Source organism: Carya illinoinensis, chromosome 13, assembly GCF_018687715.1.
Source record: "Carya illinoinensis cultivar Pawnee chromosome 13, C.illinoinensisPawnee_v1, whole genome shotgun sequence".
NCBI classification, from domain to species: Eukaryota; Viridiplantae; Streptophyta; class Magnoliopsida; order Fagales; family Juglandaceae; genus Carya; species Carya illinoinensis.
In genome coordinates, this window is record NC_056764.1 from 9351954 (window position 1) to 9370320 (window position 18367).

At 33.8% G+C, this 18367-nt stretch overlaps 3 protein-coding genes and 1 non-coding gene across 5 annotated transcripts; 2 read left to right on the top strand and 2 right to left on the bottom strand.

The window, feature by feature from the left end:
* Positions 1-6566: 6566 nt before the first annotated feature.
* On the top strand, positions 6567-8646 carry LOC122292735 (ras-related protein Rab2BV). Its single transcript, XM_043101224.1, has 3 exons — positions 6567-6735; positions 6836-7034; positions 7921-8646. Exons 2-3 carry the CDS (start codon positions 6870-6872, stop codon positions 8407-8409), a joined length of 654 nt encoding a protein of 217 aa, XP_042957158.1. The 5' UTR covers positions 6567-6735; positions 6836-6869; the 3' UTR covers positions 8410-8646.
* A 373-nt stretch (positions 8647-9019) lies between these two features.
* Positions 9020-9971, bottom strand: LOC122292736. Its single transcript, XM_043101225.1, has 2 exons — positions 9691-9971; positions 9020-9522 (listed from the first exon to the last, which is right to left on the bottom strand). The coding sequence occupies exons 1-2, from the start codon at positions 9878-9880 to the stop codon at positions 9341-9343; spliced, it is 372 nt and encodes a 123-aa protein (XP_042957159.1). The 5' UTR covers positions 9881-9971; the 3' UTR covers positions 9020-9340.
* Positions 9972-10121: 150 nt separating this feature from the next.
* On the bottom strand, positions 10122-10195 carry TRNAV-CAC. The gene has a single exon. It is a non-coding gene; the product is annotated as a tRNA-Val (tRNA).
* Positions 10196-13453: 3258 nt separating this feature from the next.
* On the top strand, positions 13454-16467 carry LOC122292427 (eukaryotic translation initiation factor 3 subunit G-A-like). 2 transcript variants are annotated; one of them, XM_043100775.1, is made up of 3 exons: positions 13454-13856; positions 15686-16244; positions 16279-16467. In XM_043100775.1, the coding sequence occupies exons 1-2, from the start codon at positions 13523-13525 to the stop codon at positions 16219-16221; spliced, it is 870 nt and encodes a 289-aa protein (XP_042956709.1). In that variant the 5' UTR covers positions 13454-13522; the 3' UTR covers positions 16222-16244; positions 16279-16467. The 2 variants fall into 2 exon arrangements, with proteins under 2 accessions (XP_042956709.1, XP_042956708.1); XM_043100774.1 differs by having other exon boundaries at positions 15686-16467.
* The last annotated feature ends 1900 nt before the right edge of the window (positions 16468-18367 follow it).

Genomic DNA, 18367 nt, shown 5'->3' on the forward strand with positions numbered 1-18367 from the left:
TGATAATCAAGGACATTAACAAGTAGGAATAGTGTTAGAGGTGGTATGGCCACATGATAGAAGATATTCAAGGGCTATTGTATAGCAGAAGAGGTTGGTCTTTACAGTATATATAGAGGAAAGGAACAATGTGGCCCATTGTTTGGTCAAGTTAGGCTTGTCTAGAAAGGAAGAATGTGTGTGGATGGAAGAGTGTCCATAGGAAGTGTATAGCGCAGTTTTACATGATATAGGATGTATATTGAAAAGTTGATGATGAATGAGATTTTAGTATTATTTAAAGAAAAAGTATTATTTTGATGTTTTTTCTCAAACTTATTTTTCTGAATAATGTATAACATAATTTTAATTATCTAATTACAATTTTACCTTTTGATCTTATCACATGACAACATTTTATGAATATTGAGCGTAATTATATTGGTATTTCACTTATATATCGTTAAAGGATTTTTTTTCATTATGTTAATTATTGAAAATCAGGATTTTTTTCATTATGTTAATTACTGAAAATCCTAATAGACTATTTTCATTGTTACTTTATTGAAAATTTGATTTCTATCAAGAATATAATCATAATTTTTAAAAAATCAAATGACTTCTTTTGTGTATCATTTCTACCTCAAGAAACACTTTTTAATATTATTTCTAAACAAATGTGATATGTTTAAAATTACCTTAATATATGGTTACCGAACATTAAAGAACTATTTAATAGCAGAGCCTATTAATAACCCTAAAGATAAAAGTTATATAGGTGATACTACTATACTCCCAAATTTATATCACTCATTTTATCCCTTGACATGACATAACAACGTGGTGTCACCTGACTTATTAAAAGAAAATTTCAAAAATAAATAGTCAAAACAAAAATCTTAGATTCTTTCTAGATTTTTAATTATTTTTAATAAGCCATGTGACACTACATTATGATGTCACAATAAAGCGGCATAATGATTGGTATAATAATAAATTAGAGAACATAGTAACATTTTTTTAAATTATATTATTTACCACAAATCCTAACATATATTATGGCATGAAAATGCCTAATATTATATATTGCTCTCTTATTGTGTTGTATTGATGCGTATTGGAGATCAACTGCAAATCGACTGTAACGGAACACAACAAGTCATGGCAACAACTGATACAAAAAATTGTTCAACTTACTAATACTTTGGGCCATCTGTTCCATGAAGATTAAATTCAAATTGATTGAAACATAACACTACAAGCCACTGCAGCAACTGATACGAATCTGTTCTGTTTTTGTTTGTTAGCATTGTGATACAATTTTTGATTTTCAAATAGCTCAAATACCATGTTTTGCAACAATGTTTGTTTTTTGGATGCCTTTACTAAATTCATTTGGATGTTTCCTTTGAAATTAAAATTTGATGTTAAAACTAATTTTATTCAATTTCAAAAATATGTTGAAAGACATTTTGATTTAAAAATCAATGCTCTTCAAACTGATTGGGTGGGGGGTGAATATCGACGTTTAAATACTTATTTCAAAACATGTGGAATTCAACATCGTCTAGCTTGCCCTTACACACATGAACAAATGGGTTCATTGAACATCGACATCGTCAAATCGTTGAAATGGGCTTAGCTTTACTCACCCACTCAGATTTACCCAAACCTTACTGGAAAGACGCTTTTTTAACTGCGACTTATATTATTAATCGTCTTCATTCAAAAGCTCTTAACAACAAATCATCTTTTGAAATGGCATATCATAAAAAACCCAACTACTTATTCATGCATGTTTTTGGATGTGCCTATTGGCCAAATTTATGTGCTTATAATAAACATAAAATTGATTTCCATTCTAAAACTTATATTTTTCTTGGTTACAGTCTCTCTCACCAAGGATACAAATGTCTTGATTTGGCCATAGGAAAAATATGTCTCTTGCCAACTCCACTCCTCCTAAACCAGAAATTTTTTTCTTATCACCCTATATTTGTCATTCAAGTTCCCAAACTAACAATGCAGGCTCACTCGTATCTTCACCTCACCAGCTGCCAAGTGATCAAGCCGTTCCACAAAATCAAGCACATTTGAATATTCCTTCTACTTTGTTATGCTCGGGTGATGCTCCAGTACCAGCAAGGGATATCTCTCAAAAATCAAATACTATTGTTGGCAATTCAACACGTGATACTTTGAATATCACTCTAGCTCTAAACCAATAGCCCTGCATGCTTACAAGATCTTGGACAAACTCCCTCAAGCCAAAAACACCTTACGTTGGTATGGCCTGATACCCATTACCTCAATGTTTGCTTACTCATCATGCCGCATCTCTTATGGAACCCACTTGTTTTATTGAGGCATCTAAACAACACCACTGGCGTGAAGCCATGGACATCGAGTTTAATACTCTTGTCAAAAATGGAACTTGGGATCTTGTCCCACCCAAACAAAGCACTAATCTTGTTGGGAACAAATGGGTATTCCGAATTAAAAAACATGTAGATGGTAGTGTTGAGCATTTCAAAGCGCGACTTGTGGTGAAAGGTTATTATCAGCAACAAGATGTTGACTATACAGAGACCTTTAGTCCCGTGGTTAAGCCAGGGATTATCCGGTTGTTATTATCTTTAGCTATAATAAGGCAATGGAGTTTTTGGCAAACTGACATCCAAATGCATTTCTCCATGGTCTCCTGCAATAAGAAGTTTATATGCAACAACGTCAAGGGTTTATTCACCCTGATTTTTTCAATCATGTTTGTCGTCTGAAGAAGAGTTTATATGGCCTTAAACAAGCTCCCCAAGCCTTGTTCTCAAGGCTCATAGAAAAATTGCAGCAAATGGGGTTCATTGGTTCCAAAGCGCTACTCTTGTCAAAAATGGCGTGAAGCCATGGACATCGAGTTTAATACTCTTGTCAAAAATGGAACTTGGGATCTTGTCCCACCGAAACAAAGCACCAATCTTGTTGGGAACAAATGGGTATTTCAAATTAAAAAACATGTAGATGGTAGTGTTGAGCATTTAAAGTGCGACTTGTGGTGAAATGTTATCATCAACAACAAGATGTTGACTACACAGAGACCTTTAGTCTCGTGGTTAAGCCAGGGATTATCCTATTGTTATTATCTTTAGATATAATAAGGCAATGGAGTTTTCGGCAAATTGACATCCAAAATGCATTTCTCCATGATCTCTTGCAATAAGAAGTTTATATGCAACAACGTCAAAGGTATATTCACCTTGATTTTTCCAATCATGTTTGCCGTCTGAAGAAGAGTTTATATGGCCTTAAACAAGCTCCCTAAGCCTTATTCTCAAGGCTCACAGAAAAATTGCAGCAAATGGGGTTCATTGGTTCCAAAACGGATACCTCTTTATTTACACTTCATAAAAATGGCTTCTCTATTTTTATCCTTATATATGTTGATGATATAATCATCACTGGGACTTCTTCCAATGAAATTGATAAGTTCATACAGCAACTTGGCTCTATCTTCCCTGTAAAGGATTTGGGCAATCTATTCTATTTTCTTGGTATTGAGGCTTTGTTCGATGGCCATGATTTATTCTTGACTCAAAGAAAATATGTTGCTGACTTGTTACAACGGGTGAAAATGCATGAAGCAAAGCCTTGTTCGACTCCTTTGAGTACAACATGCATTTTATCTAAGTTTGATGGCCATGATTTTTTTGACCCCAGCTTTATAGAAGCATGTTTGGTGCTTTACATTACTTGGGTTTCATTTGTCCTGATTATGCTTTTGCAGTTCACCGTGTTAGTAAATTCATGCATCAACCAAAAGATACTCATTGGCAGGCTGTAAAACGGATCCTTCATTATCTCAAACTCACGATGAGCTATGGACTTTGTTTCACAAAAAATGCCAATCACTCACTTCAAGGCTTTAGTGATGCGGACTACGCTGGCAATAGAGATGACAGATGTAGTGTGAGTGCATATTGCATTTTTCATGGACCCAATTTGATCAGTTGGAACTGTAAACAACAACAAACTGTTGCTTGTAGTAGCACTGAATCTGAATATAAATCTCTCTCCAACACAGTAGTTGAGTTTCATTAGATTCAATCCATTTTACAATATCTACGGCTACCCTTGGTGTCTAGTCCAAGGTTATGGTGCGATAATATTAGAGCTACCTATTTATCCTCTAATCCAATATTTCATGCTAGAACTAAATATATTGAAATTGATTTTCACTATTTTCGTGATCAAGTTTTAGCCAAAAAGCTTTAGGTTTCCTTTCTATCAACTAAGGATCAGCTAGCAGATTTATTAACAAAACCACTTTCTTCCGCACGTTCCGAACTTCTACGGGACAACCTTCATGTGCAAAACCTGCCCATTCGATTGAGAGGGTGTATTGGAGATCAAGTGCAATCTGACTGTAACAGAACACAACAAGTCATGGCAACAACTGATACGAAGAATTGTTCAACTTACTAATACTTCGGGCCATCTATTCCGTGGAGATTAAATTCAAATTGATTGAAACAAAACACTACAAGCCACTGTAGCAACTGATACGAACCTGTTCTGCTTTGTTTTTTAGCATTGTGATACAATTTTTGATTTTCAAATAGCTCATGTATAGGAGGAAGTTGTGATCAATCTGTATATTTAAAAGCCGTGTACACTGTAACATTTTTGCAATGCAATATATCTTATCCATACAACTTCTCTTCCTCTGAGTTTTTACAACGTGTAATTATCTAATAATACTTCAATTTGTTATTTAAAAACAAAAGTTGATCCGGTAGTTATCTGTTATATATTAAAATAGGAGAAGACGGCTGGTGGTTGTAGTCAATGTTGATGAAAAATACAACAATGGAGGAGACGATGGTTTGATTGGAAGCAGGGACGGTGCGAGTTCTGAGATTGGTGCGGGGATATGCTTCAAACACATTAACCCCTTGAACTTGAATTTAACGATCTAATTTTAAGTTGAATGTGATATTTAAATATCTAATTATTAAATTATTAAATTAATTTAAATTTAAAATCTATTTATAAGTTGATCATAATTTTTTTCAATTTAATATTTTTTTTAATGTAAAATTTATAATCTTTTTTAATTTTTTATAAATATATATAAACTCATTTTAATATCTGAATAGATTTAAATGCATTTTAAATAGACTTTATAAAATTCACTTTACTATCTCTACTTACTTTTATTTATAAAAAATTTAATTTATTTCAAACTTCCCGCAACATCCAAATCGCACCTAAATGATGAAAGATTAAGGTCGAAGCCAACAAGATAAGACGTGTTTGTTTGTTCACGCCATATGATGCAAACCTCGCACGTGTCCTTGTCATCGCCGGTTGATATAATGCAATTAATGATGATTCTCCTCGGCCGACATTATTTATTTATTTATTTGACGAAGTATTGTCGATTATTAAAAGGATGACTTTCATTTTTCTGATTGTTACAATCCACTCATAAATCCTGAAATTGTATATGTGCAGTTATCATGCCTACTTAGTAATAGAGAATTTTGTTAAGCACAATTATTTTTATATATTTTTTATATTTTATTAATATAATTGATCAAAATAATTATTTTATATAAAAAATATATAGTCAATTTCATTAATAAAATGTATAAAAATATATAAAAGTGATTATACATATAATTTTTACTGTATTAATTGATATGTTTTATGTTTAATTTTTTCAATGTAAAAATCCATTTAATAGTTAAGAACAAGGAAAGATAAAAAAAAATAAAAAAAATAAATAAATAATCACTTAAGAGCATCCTTATTTTATCCAAATATAAATATAAAATTTACATAATATGACATGATTTTACATTTGACTATTCTATTCAAAACTTATTTTACATTAGATTATCCATCTATTAGTCAAAATAATAATAAAATATTATAAATTTAGTAATATTTTTTTTCAATTTTTTTCTAAATTAAGAGGAAATACATTATTATTTTTTATTAAATAATATGAAAAAATAATGCAGGGGAAACAATGAGAATGGGGAGGGAGAATAGACGGAGAGAGTGTACAAAGATATTATTTTTTATTTATTTGGTTGTGATACAGTAACAACCAAATTTGACTGCCAACCTTAATTTTACTGTAGTTAAAAGTCAAAAATTTTAAAATTAGATAATTCAATACGGAACATTTTTAAATTCTATTAGCTAAATTTTTCATTGAATTTAGCTAAAATTCTATTAGCTAAATTTTTCATTGAATTTACATTTGTATAATCTAATAAAAATGCTTTAAGAATGGTGCACAAGAATGAACAATTTTATATATAATATTATATGTATGGAGTATTCATCCCCTTTTATAAAAATAAATAAAATTAATTTAAATTTCAAATTTTAAATTTTAAAAATTTTACTATTTTTCAATAACTAAATACATAAGTCTGTATGATTATATAAATAAAATTATAGGTATAGATATCATTTTCGAATAAATAAAAGCAATGTTACACAGTCAGCCAGCCTGACCTAACACGACGTCGTTCCAACATTCAAACAAATTGAATCCTTAATATAGATGGCCGTTCAGGTGACCCTCCTATCGGTATCTCCGTTCCCTCCGTTCTCATCATAAGCTCCCTGCAATTCCTGCAGTACTTGCTATTCCCCAATCCTAACTCAAAAGGATCAATCGGTGTGGACTCACACGGAAGAGCTCCATCTCGATCTCGATCACTTCTGGGATCCATCTTCGTTCTGGTTTGTTTCGCTCGATCTCGGTGTGGTTTTATATAGCTTTTATGTTTCTACGTATTGTGCGTGGACGGATTTGAATTTTGGGTCGGGCGGATTTTCGTAGGTCGGAGAGATCTGGGAGGAGGAGAAAAGGGCATATGGCGAATAGGGTGGACCACGAGTACGACTACCTCTTCAAGATCGTGTTGATCGGTGACTCTGGGGTCGGTAAGTCCAACATTCTTTCCAGGTTCACGCGCAACGAGTTCTGCTTGGAGTCTAAGTCCACAATCGGCGTCGAGTTCGCCACCAGAACTCTTCAGGCATGCTTCTTTCATCGCCTATGTTCGTTTCTCACTGAAAATTGTCGCACTTCTCGGCTCCATCCGTGCTTATTACTGCCCATTCAGTTGCTAACGCAGCTGTGCAATTATTTGATTCTCACTGCTATTATGAATAAGTAATTGTTTTAGCTGTAATTTTTTTTGTGACGCTTCAAAAAAGCTTGATTTTTTTACAAGATTATGTATTTGAGTAGCAATTCCAGGTGTGTGTATGTGTTTGTTTAATTTTATTATTGCTCATTCAGTTGATACAGCAGTATGCAATTCTTTGATTCTCATTGCGATGATGAATAAATGGTTAGTCATACTGTAATCTAAGAACTTGTAATAGGTGTGATCGTTTTTTAAGCTTAAAAAAAGCTTGTTTGTTTTACAAGATTAAGGATTCGATCAGCAATTACAGGTGAATTTGTCCGAAGCCTCAAAAATTATGTGAGAAGGGGATAGGATGCCTATTAACCTCGTTTATTGCGTCAGTTTTGGTGGCTGTTTTTGCGGATGAGATCTCGTAACTGAATGATGGCTTGTATAATTCAAGAAATAGAGGTTTCATATATTAAGAGATGTATCTATGGTCCTTTCTTTTCTGTTCGATTTAACCGAGAAAAAGACCATTGTTAATGGTGTTGGAAGTGTGTTTTTTGAAATTCATGAAATCATGTTGCTGATGCGAACTAAGCTGTATCATTCGATGTCAGCTTCTGTATAGAATCGCATTTTTTTTCCCTACCCTTGCTTCTGAAGTTGTTGTACCCCAAAATAAATCTTGTATACTTGTGTTGGAGAAATTCCATGGGCGATGGCATGGAGAAGTTTTATGTTGGTTTTTGACTTGACACTTAATGGTCTATATTATGAGATATAGGTGGAGGGAAAAACAGTTAAGGCGCAGATCTGGGATACGGCAGGTCAGGAGAGATACCGTGCCATCACCAGTGCATACTATAGAGGAGCTGTTGGGGCGCTGCTTGTCTATGACATAACCAAGAGGCAAACTTTTGACAATATCCAAAGGTGGCTCCGGGAATTAAGGGACCATGCAGATTCAAACATTGTCATCATGATGGTAGGAAATAAGTCTGACTTGAGCCATCTTAGAGCTACTACAGAGGAAGATGGTCAAGCCTTGGCTGAAAGGGAAGGCCTCTCCTTTCTTGAGACATCAGCTCTAGAAGCGACTAATATTGAGAAGGCATTCCAGACCATTTTGACAGAGATCTACCAAATCATAAGCAAAAAAGCATTGGCAGCTCAGGAAGCCGCCGCCAGTACGGTTGTTCCTGCTCAAGGAATGAAGATCAATGTTTCTGATGCATCAGGGAATGTGAACAAGAAAAGTTGCTGCTCTACTTAAGGTGGCATTTGAGGGAGGAAAAAGATTTGGAAGCAGACAAACCCTTTTTTTTCCTTATTATAATTTTTCCCTTTTATTTTCCATTCCTTTTTTTTTTTTTGTATCTTTGGATGAGAGAGAGACATGTAGAGAGTAAATTTTTACTTCATCTAGTTGTGATAAAAGAGAATATGAACATTATAAGGAATACTATATACAGTTGTGAAATGTATAATCGCTTGCAATCACTTTGAAAAATAATGGAGTTCAGTATTAAAATATTATTATTATTATTATTATTATTTTATTTGAGTTCAATATTTATTTACTTTTTTCGGAATATTGCTTGGCGCTTCATACTCACGACTGTAAATATTATTTCTCTTAAATATTATAAGGCAAGAGTATGACACACTAACTACATCAGAACGGATCCAGCTGAAACTACATCCTCCACGTTATTGGGAAATTAGTAACCCGTGATGTGGTAGACAATAGAACCTTGCATTTCATTTCACATTTCTGTCCCTAATAATTTAAAAATAGGACCTTAAAAAAATTTACGTTAAATTCTATTCAATTTGTACAGTTACATGATAAGTACTGTCTATTTTTTCACAGTAATATCGGATCTAGCAGATTAATTCACTTGAGCAAACTAAAGGTTCGGCTATTACATGGCAGGGCAATACAATTTTCCCGCCATTGGCCCAAACATGTTGGTCATGACTATCCTGAACTCCTTTATTACAGTTGAAGCCATTTTCAAGCTCATAAATATCAATCTCATTCGGAGTGCTCTCCTTCAATATATCATATATGTTTCTGAGCATGAACACAATAATACCTCAAGCAAGAACTGCAAATATTTGAGTACAGATCAGATCAACTACAAACCAATCGTCCAATTTGGTTTTGCCCATATGATACCTCCTCCACAAACTGAATCAGATCAGTCATGACATGGAGGTAAGCTCCATGGATATTTATGTTTAATATCTTGGTTTTTCTCTGGAGAATCTGACGCCAAGTTAGTCTTCTCTTCGGTTGTCGCATATTCTCTCTCATGATCTTCATGAACCAAATGTCCACTGGCATGATGATTGTGCTTGTGGTAGTGATTGTAACCAAGCCCTGCAAACATCAGATAGAAGATGATAAATCCTAATACTGCAATTGTAAACATGAGTGTTCTATTCATCTTTGCATTTTTGTGAAGTATTCTGTCAATGACTTCATAAATTAAAAATCCTAGAGATCAGCCATATGAGCTGCGCTAGCTGATAGTAGGGCAACCAAAACCTCGAGACGAATATTGCAGCGTGATGTTGCCGCCAAACCTGAAGCCCATACAGTTAAAGGAGAACCCTCCAACATCAGAGAGCAAGTGGGCTGCATTTGTGATAACTGCAAGGCTGTTGGATTTCACACCACCAAAAATCTCTACTACCATCGCTAGGATATAGAAAAGAGTAATGTTACGTACAATCATTTATCATTGACTTTGATCCTTGTTCTAAATGAAAGATGTCGAGGACTCGAGAGTTCTCCTCTCAAATTCTCGACCAAACAATCATGTTTTTGTAAATACGGTAGTTGGAGATGGTGAATTCTTGTTCAAACAATCATGTTTTTGTAAATTCGGTAGGTGGGGATGGTGCATGTTATTGTTTGAGACAACTGTGCAGTGTTGTAAAGGGTCATAGAAGAAGAGAAAAGGAAAAGAAAAACAATGTCTGAGCCCGGGTTCGAACCGGGGACCTCTAGTGTGTGAGACTAGCGTGATAACCAACTACACCACCCAGACATCAATTCATCTCGTAAGGTGTTGAGACTGTAATTTTAATGATAAGGTTGCTATCGCCTTAATTTTAATATTTCTCCTCTCTCATAGCCCCCAAAATCTTCACTGTATCTATATTGGTTGGGAAAAATTGCAGTGAATCGTTTTTTTTTTCATGCATTTCTTCGTCTTCCCTAAAAAAACATATGTTGTGAAAGAATTAAAAAGATATAAATTTCGAATATTTACAGAAGGAAGGTGAATGCCAATAATGGAAAAAAAAAAAAATGAAAAAACTATTTTAATGTCAGACAAGGACACGTTGAATTTGCCAGCAGCCTGTCTATCAGTGTTGAAAACATGTACAGGCTGTCAAATCAATGGTGCTTTCAGCTTCAGCAATAGGTGGCATCCATTCCTCCAATAAAATGTTACTCCTAATGCTGCTTTTGTAAGATTAAACTCACCCAAAACCCTTTTTTGAAGGAATCTCCAACTTTATTCGCATTAGTGGTGAAGCTTTGTTGCACGGTGTTTTGGGTACCTTATTTAATTACAATAGTCCAATCATGTAAGGTATGTGTAAAATTTGAAGAGTTTTATTATATATATTTACTTTTTCATATTTTTTATATAACTTTTTGATATAATTAGTTAAAATATTTATTTTATATTAAAAACATAACGCAACTAATAATATTAATAAAATACATAAAAATAATTATATATAAATTTTTTTATTCTTAAAAGTAAAGTTTGTTGCATAGCTGGCTGCCTTGTAGCCTTTTTATTTCCATAATAATACAGATGGAAACCAGTTGGCTAAACAAAAAAGGCATAAAAGGTTCTCCTAATCATTATTTTTAGATGAATATACTTTACCTTCTCAACTCACAAAAAAGTTCTGCACTTAATATCTTATCTTTCAAAATTGATATATTACATTTCTAAATTATCAAAAAGTTAAGGATTTGTAAACTTTGTTAGGACCCAACTGATAAGATTTACCTTTTTGCGTTTGTATTAACAGTAAAAAACAATAGGGAAAGCACTTAGAAATATTTTAATCCATAAAAGTTAATTTACAAATTGAGATATATTTAATTTTAAAATAATTTTAATGTATCATGTAAAATTATATTAATTTATGAATTTATTTGTATAAATTTTTTTATAATTATAACATCTCTTTTTATAATTAAGGTGATGTTTAGATCGTGAGATTAGATAAAATGATTTTAGATGAAAGTTGAATAAAATATTATTAGAATATTATTTTTTAATATTATTATTGTTTAGATATTCGAAAAAATTGACTTATTTATTTAATTTTATATAAAAATTTATAAAAAATTATAATAATAAAATGAGATGAAAGGGTTTTGATACGTAGACGGGCACAAACGGTGCAATGCACCTTTTTTTTCTAATTTTTTTAATAAAAAGATTCCGTGTTTTATGCCAACAATACTTATTAACTAAGCAATCATGTAATAATTAATGTTTTTGAAACCTTTTAAAGTGTTTGTTTCAGAACATTAACAAACACATGAGAAAGGAGTGAATCATCTATCTGGATTTAGTTTTTGCTGGCAATTTAATCCAGTAATGAAGTGCAAAAGCATTTGCTTCTGCATCCCAGCCCGCAAGCAGAAAGAAAGCAACAATGGAGACTCCGATAGTACTAGTTCTTCCCGGCAGAAACCTTCCCAAGACAAGCCCCGGAAAGGCCGCAAAACCCGAGGACAGGCTTCTACGGCACCTGGCGACAACTCTGCCGACCGCGATGGAAGTGCCAATACTGCTGCCGGTCCAGATGCTGGCATGGCGGTTGCAATGATGGGTGCAGCCCATGCCTCTACCGCCGCTATCAACGATGCTTCTGGCGACGGTAGTGGTCACGGCGGTGGCGGCGATGGTTGAGGTTGATGCCACTGAAAGTTGGTGGCTTTTGTCATGTTTTGCATCAGTATGAAATATTGTCAATCATATGAATTTGTTGGGTTTGAAAAGGATCGATCAGGGGATGGCATGTTGGTTTTCTTTCACCTTTCCTCTTTTGCTTTTGGCTTTTTGTACTTTTTTGAGTGGAAAGAAGAGTAAAGAAAGTGGATCATTCTGGAAGCCGGTGATCACAGAAGCCATGGATTTGGTTTGATGTGTTGCAGATTTTTGTAATAAAGGAGGGGAAGGATGTTCATGAATCTGGATTTTATTATGTTTTTTGAGATGTTATTCTTAAATTTTATTTGTGTAAAAGGTGAAGTATCAGCTCATTTGATGACATTATGAAATCCCAACAAACCATTACCTACCTTCATCATTCCATGACTTTTTCATTTTTTTTTTAATTGCATAACTTTAATGCTAATTTATTTGTTTGAAATTAATTATTTTCCTTTAATTCATACAACTTCTAAAAATCTATGAAAGTGAGAAAACTGTTGAAATTTTCATTAAGCTCTATATATTTCACAATAAAATATTCCTTACACGAGCACTTGTCACTTTCTAAATATGCTAAATACGACAAATGTGTAATTATGAATCAATAAAAATATGAGTTCAGCCTAGCCATTTGAACTTTACCCATTAAAATGACTCTCTTGACGGGTACCATGTTAAAAAATAATTAAAACCTTAAGATGCCTTAGAAATATTATTACTGTTTTAAGATTTAAAAAAATTAAATTGTTTATTATATTTTGTATATAAATTTAAAAAGTTATAATGATAAAATAGGATGAAATGCTTCTTATATCCAAATGGGACAAAAGTTTCTTCTATCATTTTGTTATTTTTTTTTTAATAAACTATGTGGTAGAATCACGTCAAGAGTCATTGGAACGGTAAGCTTCGTATGATCCAATAATATTATTGTAAAAATATCAACTGTTTAATCTGAATGTAACAATTAGAATTTAACACATTTAAAACAAATTATATATTCCATAATACCTGAGGTAATCATTTGATTACTCCAGGAAATAAAAAAAGAAAAAAGAAATAAAATAAAATGAAATAAAAAACAGAAGGCAGGCGGTTATCCAAGTGTTTTGGGCCTCATTTAAGCATGAGAAATCTTTAGCCCAATAATATTATGCCCATAATTAACGAACAAAGTTTGGAAAACCGCTTAGGGCCCAATACTTGGGTACTAAATATGAATAGATGTTATCTAGTGCGGCCGTCACCATGTGTTTGAGCAACAACTACCACTAAAATTTCACCACGTCTAGTCTCTACTTTCCAGTCCCATCCATAACACTTGAGGAACCCTACCTCCTTCAACTCCCCAAATCTCAAAGCCACCTCTCTCTCTCTCTCTCTCAGTTTGCGAAAATCGGAGGCATGGCTGCGGCGCAGCAAACAAAGCTCCGATGGGGGGAGCTGGAGGAGGACGACGGGGAGGACCTGGACTTTCTGCTGCCTCCGAGGCAGGTGATCGGGCCCGACGAGAACGGTATCAAGAAGGTCATAGAGTACAGGTTCAACGACGACGGCAACAAGGTCAAGATTACCACCACCTCTCGGACCCGCAAGCTCGCCAACGCCCGCCTCAGCAAGCGCGCCATCGAACGCCGCTCCTGGCCCAAGTTCGGCGACGCGGTGCACGAGGACGTCGGTAGCCGCCTCACTATGGTTTCGACCGAGGAGATCCTACTCGAACGCCCGAGGGCTCCTGGTTCATCTCTCTCCTTCCCTTCCCCCTTCTCTCTCTTCTTTTCGCTCTCTCATAGATACTGTCACACACGCACACAACACGTGTGCACTTTTGTTTGCAAGCGGTTTTATATGCTCTGGTCTGTCTCGATTATTTGCTCTAGGATGGTTGTGATGAAACTGTTTAGATTTAGACCTGATGGAATACCCGTAGTATTGGTTTGTGTAGGAAGACAATTGTCTAATTAGGGAAGATTTTTGTGGTGACTTTAGAGGCTTGCAATTTCGAGTTCTAACCTACAATACACTAAGTTAGGAATTTCCATTTGAGCAAATCCCTAAAAAAAAACTATACTAAATACTAATAATTTAGGGAATTGCTTCGATAAAAATTTCATGATATCCTCAGTATGATTTTAATTAAATATTTAGTTTTCTTTTCTGGGAAGAAAACACGCGGAATGCTGGCAAAGGTGCCCAATAACCATTTGTTCCCTCACGTATTGTGAAAATTCACATATTATCGGCTGAATGAAACTGGGAAATCTATACTATTTATTAGAAACTGATACCCCGTAAGGGCAATAAATGAAATAAGAAACTTCAGTTTATTATCTCATAGGTTTTAAGATATTATTTCACTTGGCCAATGGTTACTTCTTTTGAATATCCAATATGTTTTGATCCCTTTTCGAATTTGACTGCTTAAGGGCTTAAGTTTTATATTATCATTGTGCGTGTGTTTTTGTTTGATTATTTGATTATATTTTATTTTTTGTGGTCAAGATAATAGGGTGGTCGCGTTCCTTGTAGTCAATGACATACAACTAGTAGCTTGTAGGTATTTTATTTTCACAAACTTGTAAGACACAATTACTGATATTTGGTAGAGAAAAGTAATATTTTTTGTGTTAGCGTTTGATAGAACAAGGGCTTGGAACTAGAAATAGGATTACAGGGCTGTTGTGATGATTATGAGAGCTGTTGTTTAGAGGAAAAATAGTTAGTGATGACAAAGAAATTATAGTAGAGCTTGTTAGAGAATAAGGAAGATAGATGACACTGGAAAGTTCAATTAATTCAACTTTAATTCATTCTAGTACCTGGCTGGTAAGGATCATTCTGGAGAAAAGATGCCTGGGTGTTTTTCGGAACAGAGCAAAGAAAGGGTGGTGCCCTTCCACCCCCACTTTTATGTTCTGTTCAAAGGTGGACATGACGTAGAATCCCCCCCCCCCCCCAAAAAAAAATTAATTACTCAAAAAGAGTTTTTGTTTGTACCTTTTAATTTAGAAAAGGCACTAATAAAAAATTGTAAAAGGCAAAACAAAAGAGAAGGAAATAAATATTTTATTCCTAAGTTTCTTTCATCTCCATCTCAAATTTCAAAAGTTTCTACCTTTTGGAATTCCTTAAGATTTCCTCAACCTTTGCACTCAATTGGATATGGCTCAGCCCCAATCACTTTTCGTTTATTGTGTTCAACAGCCTTGCCATTTTGCTTAGAATTAAAAAGGTTAGTGATTCTTATAGTTATGGCACTATTTCTGCAGGAGGTGTACATTCAACATATAATATGATTTTACTAGTATACCGATTACACCAGCTAGTTTGTTGTATGCCGAATTTACGCTTCAAAATGTGTAACCTACCTGCTTTGGACACAACATGAAGTGTGTATGAATTAACTATCTTATTAACCTAGGAATTTATTTCCATTTGTCATATTAGTATATAGGTTTTACTTTGTTACTTTGTAAGCTTCTTATATCTCGTCATCTTTTTATTCTATCCTAACTATTTGGATAATGGTTTGGTCAAGTCAGCTGACCACTTTGAAACTGCTAACAGGTAGCAAACCAGAAGAACCGAAAGCTGGAGGAGACTCATTGGCTCAACTTGGTAAAGGAGGTGCCGTCCTCATGGTCTGCAGGACTTGTGGTAAGAAGGGTGACCACTGGACTTCACGATGCCCTTACAAGGATCTCGCTCAACCAGCTGAGGGATTCGTTGATAAGCCTCCTGTATCAGAATCCACAACCGCTGCTGCTGGGGCAACCAAGGGAACATATGTTCCTCCAAGCCAGAGAGCAGGGGCAGAGAGAACAGGATCTGATATGAGACGCAGAAATGATGAAAACTCTGTTCGGGTAACTAACCTCTCAGAGGACACAAGGGAGCCCGACTTGCTTGAGCTCTTCCGGCCTTTTGGTGCTGTAAGCCGTGTTTATGTTGCTGTTGATCAGAAAACTGGTATGAGCAGAGGATTTGGTTTTGTTAACTTTGTGAACAGAGAAGATGCTCAGAGAGCCATCAACAAACTCAATGGATATGGTTATGACAATTTAATCCTTAGAGTCGAATGGGCCACCCCAAGAGCAAATTAAAGGACTGCGGTAACTCTCTCTCTCTCTCTCTCTCTCTCTCTCTCTCTCTCTCTCTCACTCTCAACTACTATTGAGGATTTGCCTAGCTTTTCATAAGACATTTGACATGTTTTTGGTCCTTGGCAATTTCTGCTAAGATGTTTTACGTTTAATTAACGTTTGTCAAGATTTGTTGTGCCTTTTTGTATTTCAAACGATAATTGATAAGCTATCTATATCTACATGGGCTGTGGGTGCTATTTTACTCGAGACTTGCTTACTGGATGATATAACATTAGTAGTATCAAGTGCGAAAAAGGCCCTGAAGGTGATCTTCTAAATACTTTTGGCATTAGACCAAAAGAGGAATGCTATTCCATACCAAAAAAGGAATGCTCTTCCATACAATATCAAAATTCCAGCAGTACATGCAAGGGAAACAATTTTTTTTTTTGGCTGAATCCAAGGGAAACACAGCTGATAGTATGCCTTTACCTTCTAGAAATTCATTTTTTTGATTGGAAAACTCTGTTTTGTAAACTAGGGAATAAAGAAAATAACAAATAAAATTAGAGAGAATCTAGTCCCGATGCATGTTGTATTGGATGCTTTGTTTAGAGTTTAATTTCATTGTCTCCCAAGTTTCAATATGTATTAGAATTTAATTTGTAAGTTCTGGTTTTTGTTAATATTCTTAGAGTGGCTCTACAGCCACCAACTGGGGACGACAAGTGGAAAAAAGTTTTTATTTTTGTTTTTTTTTCCATGTATTTTTAAAATGCTCTTAAATATTTTTATAAAAAAATTCACAATATTAATAAAAAAATACTTACTTAATCACCAAGTAAAAAAAAAAAAAACAAAAAACAAATTCATATGTCGATAGAAATGCCCGGGACCATTATCAGGATCCCAAGCACTTCTCATGTTCTTATTATTGGTGCACTCGAATGAAGATCTTCAACTCACTAGAAAATGAAAATAACAACTAAATAGAAAAGGAAAAAATAACAATAAAAGAAAAAAAGTGTTTATAAGCTTGAGTTCAGAGATGAGATGATGTGTTTTAAATGAAAGAAGAGAAATTGATAAAATATTGTTATAATATTATTTTTTAATATTATTATTATTTTAAAATGTAAAAAAGTTGAATTATTTATTATATTTTATGTAGAAATTTAGAAAAGTTGTAATTATAAAATGAGATGAGATGATGTACTTTTTGAATTCAAACAAGGCTTAAATATATTTCTTCAAATAAATATTGAATAAAAAAAGTTGCAATTTTTTTTTTTTTTTAATGAAGTTAACATTTTAATTTATATATGAATAAAGCTTGTATGCTACCCATAGGTGACCATTATAGTGTATTGCTAGGTAAATTTTTTATTTTTTTTATTTAGTAATTAAAATAGTGATTTTAAATGTATTAATGTATTTTTTTATTTTTAAAAATATTTAAATATATCTAAAATAAATAAAGAGAAAAATAAATAAAATAAAATAAAAGTTGCAAAAGCAATAGTGGTATAAATGAGCGGTAGCGTATTAATCGGAAAGTTACATTGATTAATCGGAGTATTAATCGGTAGCACCACTCTAATCAGTATTAACATCATAGGAAAGTTACATTGATTACACTTTTATTCCAATCGGCGTGTTAACCTACTGCACAAGGCTCATCTGGGGTGGCTACATCCAACCCGTGATCATCCTGCCTCAGCCTAAGTTCACACGTGCCATATTTTTCACTTAAATAAAAATTTTATTCAAGTAAAAAAATATTAATATAATTAATTATATATTAAAAAAATTAATATAAATAATTACATCAATAAAATGTATACAAAAATATATAAAAGTGATTGTAGGAAAATTTCTTTACTTGAAGTCTTGAAGAAATGCAAATGCATGGATGATCATGTATGGGTTGTGCTGTCTTTTCTCTCTTCGAGGCTCAATCACACGTTCCTTTTAAACGACCTTTTTTTAGCTGCTTTTCGCATGGAATGATTGCAGTCTGCTGTTCTTCTATGATTGCAAACCTTATCATGGCTGTTCGTTGGTACATTGCAATAATGACAGTTTTTTTTTTCTTTTTTTTTTTTTCTTAGAAAGTATAATATTTATAGATAAACTAATGAAAATAAGATATAAATTTGATGGG

What these genes read in the sequence shown, in the direction of transcription:
- LOC122292735 (XM_043101224.1), top strand. Translation starts at nt 6,870, where the DNA reads ATGGCGAATAGGGTGGACCACGAGTACGACTACCTCTTCAAGATCGTG. An exon ending in TCGCCACCAGAACTCTTCAG is followed by an intron (nt 7,035 to 7,920) that starts GCATGCTTCTTT and finishes TATGAGATATAG; the next exon opens with GTGGAGGGAAAAACAGTTAA.
- LOC122292736 (XM_043101225.1), bottom strand. Translation starts at nt 9,880, where the DNA reads ATGATTGTACGTAACATTACTCTTTTCTATATCCTAGCGATGGTAGTA. An exon ending in GCTGCAATATTCGTCTCGAG is followed by an intron (nt 9,523 to 9,690) that starts GTTTTGGTTGCC and finishes TGATGTTTGCAG; the next exon opens with GGCTTGGTTACAATCACTAC.
- LOC122292427 (XM_043100774.1), top strand. Translation starts at nt 13,523, where the DNA reads ATGGCTGCGGCGCAGCAAACAAAGCTCCGATGGGGGGAGCTGGAGGAG. An exon ending in CGAACGCCCGAGGGCTCCTG is followed by an intron (nt 13,857 to 15,685) that starts GTTCATCTCTCT and finishes AACTGCTAACAG; the next exon opens with GTAGCAAACCAGAAGAACCG.